The 10,640-nt window shown below is 39.8% G+C and overlaps 1 protein-coding gene across 1 annotated transcript in view; it reads right to left on the bottom strand.

Moving 5' to 3' along the window:
- Positions 1-438: 438 nt before the first annotated feature.
- The window catches only part of LOC140943688 (uncharacterized), a 29,519-nt gene continuing 19,317 nt past the window's right edge, over positions 439-10,640 (bottom strand). Inside the window, exon 4 of the mRNA XM_073392800.1 lies at positions 439-984. Within this exon, the coding sequence (XP_073248901.1) occupies positions 811-984 (174 nt within the window). The 3' untranslated portion in view covers positions 439-810. The remainder of the gene's footprint in view (positions 985-10,640) is intronic.

Below are 10,640 nucleotides of genomic sequence, written 5' to 3'. Positions count from 1 at the left end.
TTATATATGTATTTATATAAGTATTTTGATTTTGGTCACTGGTGGTGACGATTGATTGTGGAGACACCTCCAGCGGGTTCTTTAAACTGGGCATTCCCGAACTGGTCAGAAGTTTCAGCAAGTTACTTTTACTACTTACATCTGGTACCACGAAATTTTTTTTCTTGTAGACGCCTTGGCCTTACACTATGTAGTTAACTGGTTTCACTGTAAGCGACCACCTCAGTCGAGTCAGATACACTCTTGCTAAAGGAGGGTGGCACCTATGAGAGTGTTAGCTTAAAAATGTCTTTACACGAGGGGCAAGTAGAAAAAGAAATCAGGTGGAATTTATTTCGAAAATTTTCACAAACATTGAGGTTTAGTGGAACTAATTAAGTGGCAATGCTGGAGCAACGTCTAAGGTACAAGATTCAGGTACCGTAGATGCCCGAAAAGCCCGACACATTTAAGTCTTTTACATATAAGGATAGAGGACCGGTCGCTTAAGATAGTGGTCTGTAAAACAAAGTAATTACCCATCTTCTTAGGTTCATATTATTGACTGTGTGTCGTAAGATTTCGAGAAGGCGTTTTTTTTGGAATAGGAATTAACCGCGATTCCATCGTCAGAAGTTTCTTAAGCTATTCTTAAACTTGATTCATCTACCAAAGACTGTTATGACATGAAATTTAATCGAAATCAGCGTATTTCACTAAAGAAAAAGTAGTGAGTTGAATTGTTTTCATCAGCATTTCAAAGTCTTGAAGCTTTTCTTTACTTCTTTGATATGTTTACTGCACAGTCTATCCAAGTTCTCTCTATTCAACTTAAGCTGGACATTCCCAGTAGTGAATGTAACAATACAAGTTCATGTTTCCAGTATTAACAGTACCTGCACAGCTACACTTGTATTGTCTTAAACCATTTGAAAGTGATTTGCTTGAGAGCTTCACAACGTTTGCATCATTTGTGTCACAGTACACGCCAAGAAATTTATATCCCTACGACGGAAAATTAAAGCAAAATTAGTTGTAGGTTCTAAAATTTTAGTGGACAGTACATGCTTAAGGAACCTTTCTCATGATGCCTCTTTTGGTTTATGATATTGCAACGAACAAGAACTATTTTGAAGTTATTCCTTATTCCTTTTTAACTTGTTTTGGTCAACTATGACTTGTCCTTATAGATGTAGTACCTGTCATCCCTTGACCCGCCATATTTAGTAACTACTACTACTACTACTACTACTACTACTACCACTACCACTACCACTACCACTACCACTGCCACTGCCACTGCCACTGCCACTGCCACTACCACTGCCACTGCCACTACAACTGCTACTGCTACTGCTACTGCTACTGCTACTGCTACTACTACTACTACTACTACTACTACTACTGATGCCGCTGCCGCTACTGTTACACTTACCATACTTTTTTTTATTTATTATGCTATACTTACTATATTACTATACTTTTTCCCTTAAAATGTGTAGGATAGTTATATCACAGGGAACCCACACTCTTATTTGTAAATTGCAAATGGAAATCAAATGAGAGATAAAAACTTACCTGTTCTGTTCTTGAATCTGCTGCGGAGAAAAGTCAAATGAAAGTTGTTCTACTATGCAAAAACGATGTCTGTGTCGGCGCTTTGTCCGTAAATGCTTTATTTTATGTGGTTTGTCTTGCATTTTACTGTTGGTGTCACGCGGTTGTTATTAGGGAGTTTACGCATCGACGACGGCGACGGCAACGAGAACGGAAAAAAGCAATAGGTTTAGACAAGCAAAACAACAACTTTGCACGTGCATCGGGCTTTTTGCACATTTCTTTGCCGTCGTTGAACGACTACAACGTGAAACTGCCTAATTTCACGTTTTGTCGAGGACGGGAACACAAGACATCAACTTTCTTTTTCTTTTCCTGAACTTTGATGGAGTCCTTTAGAATTTAACTCCAAAAAAATTTGCCAACCTTGACGGACTAAACGAGATGGAATAAGAGAGATTATTCTTCATTCAAAATATTTCCCTAATTCTGATTGGCTAAAAGCTCACGCATAATTCACCATAACCAGTTACTGATGACCAAATTTGGAAAAATTTTGTGTTTAACGAGGAAATGACGTCAAAAATGCAGCCCTTTACAGGTTATTGCACCGTTAACCGAGAAGACCTGAGGACGAGGTTGAGTTGTTTTCGTTGTGAAAACTAAAATGGCAGACATTTCACTCGTTTCAAGAGTAAGAAATGCAGCTGGAACTAGGCGAAATAATGGCTAAAAACATAGCAAAAACAGCAAGAAGACAACTCGGAGAGCGACATCTGCTATTTGGAGAATATTTACGGAGCTGGACAAATCTAAACGTACATTATCGAAGATAAACTTAACATCGATGCAGGTAAGAATGTTTTAGCTATGTTTTTAAACTAGGAATTATTTTGAATGAATAATGAAGCAATTAATGAATTCGGCTTTCGTAGGATATGAAGAATTATGCAGATCTCTTCATATCCTACTCAGCCTCATTCATTAATTGCTAATTAAGTTGGGGGGGGGGGGGCAGCGCAAATTCACTTTTTAAGTGACGTTTTCGTAGCCGTCGCCGTCGTCGTTGCGTAAACTCCCTATTATCGTATCGCGTTTCACTGTTCTCATCGTTTTAAGAACGACTTGTGTTACATATCTTTCGAGTCATGGCTTTAAGAACGAGTTATGCCCTTCGCGTAGCGTGCTCATTTCGGCTCATTGCTTTTAGAACAAGTTATGTTTTTTGTGTACCGTGCTTGTTTCGACTCATGGCTTTAAGAACGAGTTATGTTGCATGTTAAACTTGCCAGTCTCGACTTAGGGCTTAAAGAACGAGTTATGTTACACGTGCAGTGTGCTTGTTTTGACTCATGGCACGACTAGACTTCCTGAGATTCCATCGGAATCGACATGTTTCCAGTAGATCCGATGGACTCCATCGGACGACTTTCCAACCCTCCTCAAAGTATTGTTTACACTTCCGGTAACTCAAGTGGACTCTACTGTACTTCCGGTTTGATATGGAACGCCACTTATGACCGAATCAGACCATAAATATTCGTATCAAGATAAGAATAGATCGGTATTATAAAACCGACCTAATTATATTTTCGCATCAACATATGTACGTTATAGACACGACGCATGCATACTTACACGTTACAAACCATTAGGTCATAACGTTAATATACGTTATGTTGCTTACCGCGCAAATACGTTATGAACATTGATTACGTTAAGGCACATGATATACGTATACGTTCTGCGTAGCATATAAATACAGTCGACTCCCGATAACTCGAACCCTCGCTAACTCGAAGCTCGCGCTAACTCGAACCAAAATCGATTTCCCCTGGATTTCCGTCATACTTTCACTGTAATTTTACCCTCGGTAACTCGAACCCTCGATAACTCGAACTCCCGCTAACTCGAACCAATTTTCGTTTCCCCTCAGGTCATTTTCTATATAATTTTACCCTCGATAACTCGAACCATGTTTTGAGCCCTTAAAAAGTCGGGAAAAAAGCCGTCTACTGGCTTCCGAAACATTGAATTTTGGATTTCCTATTAAAGTGTTGTAGGAGTATGGTTTGCTAATGGAGGCTGATGTTAATTGTCACAGGCTAACGTGAAGCAGCTTTTCTTCTCAAAACAGTAAAACGCATGCTCTATTTAGGTCATGTTTTGTTTCGTTACGTTCTGATTTATAATCTAGAAGTATCTTTTAATTTTCACTTGACCTTTCTACAATTAAAGGTGATGAAATGTTCACTGTGCAGTAAAATATGTTTTTTACCTTAGTCTAGGCTATTTTCTTCGAGCTCCCGATAACTCGAACTCCCGATAACTCGAACTTTTTTCGATTTCCCTTGAAGGTTCGAGTTATCGGGAGTCGACTGTATACGGTTTGACGCTGCGTTGACCGTCCAGCGGTTCCAGCGAAAAGATATCCAGTGAGCATGCTCAAGGTGTCGGGAAAAAAGCGCGCGGAAAAAAGGCAGAACTGGCATCTTTGTCATTTTTGCGAGGCAATCGATCGTGAATTTCCTTGAGGAAAAGGTTCAAATCATCACAATCCTCTTGGCTCATACAGTGTTGTAAGATAGTTCGAACAGCTACATAATTGTCATCTAGACGACGTCTCATATTTTCTAGTATGTTGACATTCTCGCAATGACGGTGTCTGTCTGCTTGCTCTACTAGCGAAGGTAATTCTCCAAGAAAACTGTCTAGCCTCTCTCCGTCCGCCGTTTTGGTCGGCGTTGTGCGCATACTCGGTGGGTGTTAAGCAAGTGACCGAGGTCAACGCAACGCATACTCATGAGCGTCATAACGTATATTTACATGTTACGCATAACATATTATTATGCGTCTTAATATCATAGGTGACGAATTACTCCTTAATTTTGGCGCGAAATTTCAGCGTTAATTTGTAATTTCACATGTGAAATTACAAAATTGCCATGGCAACCCTTCCGTACGTCTCAGTGTCAAGATGTCGACGAGGTTTTAAAATAGAAGAAGAAGAAGGATTCTAACAGGTATTTTGCCGAAAAAGTCTAAAAAATTCTGAACTTTATAAGCCAAATTTAAGGTCTAAACATTTGAGAGAGTGGAGTTCTCGATCGATACGATCCAGGATAAACATGTCAAAAATCCAAGATTGCTGACGTAATTCGTCACCCATGATATTAATAGGTAATGAAATGGTATACTCGTGAAGGCTCGGGAAATTATTAGGATTTGGACAAAACGCAAGAGAAATTATTCCCTAATTACTGGGCTGCCCGGCAAGCCCAGTCATAAATTCGGTTTTCGGTCGTCTGTGGCGAAAAACTGCCTCCGGGGGAGGGAAGACACGAGGGTCTGGTACCGAGAAACGATGTTTTCACAAATGGCTCCATATGATTTTTCCTTGCACGGAGCCTTGCACGGATACTTTTTGTACCTCGTCTCCGCTCCCCCGGAAAAACCCACAAGGCGTTGCGAACCTGAAGAAGGCTATTTACGTTGTTCGAAGCGATTCGATCATAGGAGTTACTCTATAATTTTTTTATTGTTCGAGTTTAAGACAGTTAGATGGTGTTGGCGCTGGGAAACTCAGAAAAATGCTCACGTTGCATACAAACCGACACGCCGTTCACGGTAGGTTCACTCCAAAAGATGACTGTGAGCGTCAGGTTTGGAACGCCGGGGCCGCTTCGTGAAGTCAAAGAGAGAATTATCGATCGATGTAGTACATGAGCAATTAAGAAGCACAATTTATGAGCAAAGTATTTCACCAGTTGACGACACTATGGCTGAAGACTTGATTGTAAGCTGTCGTAGTCAGTGAAGCGAACAACTCAGTTGCCGATGAATGTCAGATGAATCCTGATGTTACGCACGTCCATGAGCGAGGGACGTGACAACTTTGCCATGTTAGAAGACTGGCTTTTCCTTTAAATATTTCCTTCTATTTAATTTAGAGGTCTAAATTTCGGATACTGAGGATAAAGAAGACACGGACAAAAATAGGAACTCTGAGAATTTCGCACACAAGTTCAAGGCTTGACTTGAGGAAAATAGGAGCTATTACTGACAAGGTTTGGTGACTGAGTAGAGCATACAAGTGTAGCCCACTTCGAGGTTTCAAGGGGTTTGCTTTTGTTTGTATTTATCTGTATCTTGCTAAGCTTTTATCATTAAATTTGTACATGATCTTGTGATCACAATTCTGTGTTTTCGCCCATTCAGCAAGCACGCTATATTGATGTCAGCATTAGCGAGTTCCAGAAACATGCCTTTGAAAATTTTCAGCTCTCGTGATGTTTCTTGATATTTCTTCTACCATTTTATGGGGATGTAAACTGAAGTCACCACAAAATGGAAACTTAAAAAAGCGTATAATCCATTTATCTCGAAACATAATACACATGACTTATATGACCTTTATTTTCCTAAAGGTGTTTTGAATACGAACACAGTCAATGTGAGGGGCAAAAACAGCGTTAATATACTCGGCAAATGAATCATAGGGTTTTAACTAATATAAGGGTCAATTATTGTGCATTGAGATGAATCGCTTGAACTGTGAATAGTGATTCCATATTGTTTAGCTGGCACAAAAACTTCGGAGGAGTTATAAAGCGGCATAGTTATCGTCCATGAAGAAAAGTTAGTCATGGGTGAGACAAACAATGAACTCGAGCGAATTTTTAACTCATATGGGTATCAGGTAAAAAATATATTGTCAATCGTTTCATCTATTTACATTGTTTGAAGTGCGTGCTGATGAAAGCAACATGCGAGCGAGAAATCTTTAAACTTTTTTAGGTCACAAAATGCAAAGGATTTTATTCCTTTAAGTTAGAGAAAAATACCAAGAGGAAAATCTTAAAACTGAATATTCTTTTTTATCTTGTGGAAAAAATAGTGCGTTTTCATGTAGACTGTAGACGCAAATTAGGATCGTCTATTTACTGCACTTTTCACAAACATGCGAATTCTGAAGTTCAGAAGCCAACCGACGATTGCGTTTTTCGCTGCTCTCAATCATCTTATCTTAACGGACCTCTTAGCAAACAAAACTTTACTTCACGCGTTCAAAAGGTCATGGTTTGTGATTTGTGGATTTCGATCCGTTTGTGTTTCTCTGTTTCAAGGTTCGTCGCTTGTGATCGTAATTATGATTGACGGCAGCGAAAATTTAGAGTTGGCATGTTTGTTAAAAGCGTAGCAAAGTCTCAGTGCAGTCAGAGGCCCCTGTATCAGGCGGGATCAATGGGCAGTTGGCTGTCTGTTTTAGTATACTTCTGGTTTTCATACAATACAATATTTCTGTCTAGTGTAAATCAGCTCTGTCCGTCGCTCTTTATGCTCGTAGAACGACAACAATTTTTGGAATTTCCGGTTACGTCAAATTAGTCACGTTATACTGTAACGCTATATTTTGGGGCACAGAGGGATTGGCGGAGGCAGGGTAGAATTAATGGCTAACTTGTTTATTTTTATTCATAATGGTGGAATTTAAAAGTTATTATACAGCCCCCACTTAAAAATGGTACTCTATTTTTTGGGTTACGAAAGTCTTTCAAAAGGGTACAATGTTTTGAATGAATTTATGTTTCAGTCTTACATGAGAGTAGCCTGAGTGTGTATAGCCGCCCCCTCCCCTCAGAAAAAATAGCCCCTTTGCAGCCCAGTTAAAAATCGCCTTTCGGCGATTCTTGTTTCACTCGTCACCATTTGATTACACATACTAATAACGTAATTATATTATGATTATATTATGTTCATAAAGTATTTGCGAGGTAAGCAACATAACATATATTTACGTTATGACACAATGTTTCGTAATGTATAGATACGCATTCAACGTGTCTATGACGTATATATATTAATGCGAAAATATAATTAGGTCAGTTTTATAATACCCTTATTCTTATCTTGATACCAAGATATATTGTCTAATGCAAATATTTGAGTTCTTCTTCATATTTACATATTAATCTTGTTGTTATAAATGGAGTTCCATAGTTTCATTTTTCGACTAGACTCCGTCCGTCTCCAGGTTTTGTCCACTGGAATCTGGTCGAGAGTATTGGACATGTGTGACAGCAAAGGGAGCCCACACAATCTGTGTGTGTAACCGATTGTTATTTTATAGTAAATGTAGTGGATTTACCGTTCGCTTGACCTATAGCGATATATTGCTAAGATAGATAGATAGATAGATAGATAGATAGATAGATAGATAGATAGATAGATAGATAGATAGATAGATAGATAGATAGATAGATAGATAGATAGATAGATAGATAGATAGACGCCTTTATTTAAACTCAAAAAGTAATTTACCCAGGGTAGTCCATTCAGGGAGCTTACAAAGCATACCTGCTATCAGTAGGAGCCCTGAGTTCACTAACTAGACTATAAATAATAATAAAAATAATAATAATAAAATATATACAAGGTGATATAACAAATGAACTAATAACAAGATCTTTCAAGATTATGTACATTTTAAATAACTAATATATAGATTTAGCCAGGGCTAAAAGCGAAGTTCTGGTTCATAGTACGTGTAAACAAAAAAAATTAAATCGTGTAATGCTAAACGGGGACGACAATGAAAATGGCTTCAAGACTAATAGATGTAATTAGCAAAAAAACAAATTTGCACGCTTTTTTGTCTTTCCCTTTGCCGTTGTTTTGCACGACTACAACGCTGTTTTGTACGACTGAAACGTCAAACGTCCTAGTTACACATTATTTTTATGGAGGAATTGTCGTATGTACTTATCCAATACTTTGTTTCCTGTGTTAATGTTGGCTTTTTTTTTTTCACTGCCGCTCATTTTTACCTTGCTGGCCGCTATCATTTCTCATTTTCTCGCCGCCGCTTTGAATTTCCATGCTTTTCTTCCTACGAAATTCGTCTCCTTTGTTTTCAGTAACTCGCTCTAGCACTTTCTCTGTTATCCACGTTAGTGTACACATAAAAAATAACGCCGAAAAAGACACGACTTTGTTGTTGTTTTTTCTTTCTAAAAGACCGGGCAGCCATGTGATTTCCTTCCAAATAAAACCTTGAGTTGCATTTGGGTTGCCATACCTTTTGATTGAGTTATTTTACATTGGTATGCCTGTGGCGCGGACGGACGGTCGCTCGCTCGGTGTACGGTCACGTGAATACCAAATTTTCTCGGATGGGTAGATTGCCACATTTCCTTAGCTATGGGGCTCCGAAAGGATCTCTTGGCCACTTCTGTTCTTATAACAGGCAGATGCAAGGGATTGCTCTGGCGGGTTGAACGAGTACAAATGTCCTTGTTAAAAACAAAGTAGTTATTAAAATACTGAGGGCACCGACCACGTATACATTTCCTTACAAGTTTTAGGAAGTGTTCATCGCGCCTGGACCTAAGACTTGGCCATTTCAAAGCTTTCATCGCAGTGTCACTATTAGATGTTTTGATTACAATTCTTCCAACGCGCTTCTGCAGAGTTTCTAGAGCTCCGCTATTTACTTCCCCACAGCTTCCCCAGACCCCAGCACAGTACTCTAAAGTCGGTCTAATCATACATAAAAAAAATGGCATTTGCACTATGTGTGGTGATATAACGGCGAACACGTCCTAATAGACCGACCGGCCTGCCAGCTTTAGACACAATTTCTTTCACATGTTCGTTCCAGCTGTGGTGTTCATCAAAGATGACACCCAGGTACTTAAACTCAGTAACACGCTTTACAGCAGACCCATTTACACTGACTGAAAACTGATCTATCTTAGCAAGCCTCTGCGATGTCCCAAAAAGCATTGCCTCTGTCTTACGCTGATTAATAAACTATTTAATCGAAGCCAACACTCAATGGTTCTAAGCTCCCTCACTAAGGTAGCCTCGATAGTAGACACTTCAGGAGCTGAGGAAAATAGGACAGTATCGTCGACGTACATAAGAACATTGCATTCCACCACTGCACTGGGGAGATCGTTGAGGTGAAGGACGAATAACAGCAGCCCTAAAATAGACCCCTGTAGTACCCCAACAGATACAGGCTCAGCTGTACTTGACACACACTGAAATCCCACCACTTGGGTGCGGTTGTGTAGATAGTTCCTGAACCACTCATGCTCACGATGCATCACCCCAAGCCCTTGCAGTTTGCTCAGCAGCACTTCATTGTTGACGGTTTCGAATGCCTTGTGCGGGTCAATAAAAACCGCACCAGTCAATCGGCCTTGATCAATGTTTCTGCGGATTGTATCCGCAAAGCACATAGCGGCCCACTCAGTGGAATGACATTTTCGGAAAACGCATTGATAAGGGCTAAGAACTTTGTAGCATTGAAGATGGGTGTATAGTTGATGATGTACAGCTCGTTCTAGCACTTTAGAAACAACCGGCAAAACAGAAATAGGACGATAGTTGTCTTTATCGTCTGCTTTGCCTTTTTTGAACAAGGGGATGACGCGTGCAGCCTTCCATTCTGAGGGGACTACCCCCGACTGTAAAGAGCTGTTAAAGGAGAGCTCCCAAAGAGCTCCCAAAGGGGAGCTGGAATGTTGTCAAGGCCAACCGCTTTACCAGGTTTTTAATCCACGCAGTTGAGTATGTATATAAATCAATGCTAAATAAACGTTGAATTACCCTACCTGTGGTATATTGTGGTCCTTTGGTCTCAAAAGCGGTTTTTGAGCGATTTTGAAGGAACGATTTTGAGTTCGCCGTTTACTGTTCCCAATAATAGAAGGACAAGGGAGGAGTCCTTGTTTAGAAAGGGCTCCAGCGCCAGAGCGATCTTCCCCCAGAAAATCGCATCGCTCCACTTTCAAACTTCGCTGCAAGAAGGTCCTCTCGAAAGATTTTAGTTTCTCCTCTTACCTTCCGATCGAAAATCCATGCAAAAGGTCCAGAGCTAGCCCTCGAATAAAATTAAAGACGTTAAAATCCCACAGTTTTTGAACGGTCAAAATGCGTAGCAAGATTTATACGTGCCAGCCAGAAACCGTCCCGCTGAATGTCTCTTTTTGATTGGATGTCGTTGAACAATAAACGTTTACCGAGTCTTCTTTAAATCAGTTATTATTTAACCATTTGGTTAACGACCTCCAATCAAACAGAGACAATCAGCGCGA

Source organism: Porites lutea, chromosome 7 (assembly GCF_958299795.1).
Source record: "Porites lutea chromosome 7, jaPorLute2.1, whole genome shotgun sequence".
Taxonomy (NCBI): domain Eukaryota; kingdom Metazoa; phylum Cnidaria; class Anthozoa; order Scleractinia; family Poritidae; genus Porites; species Porites lutea.
This window is presented reverse-complemented; position numbering and strand designations above follow the sequence as displayed.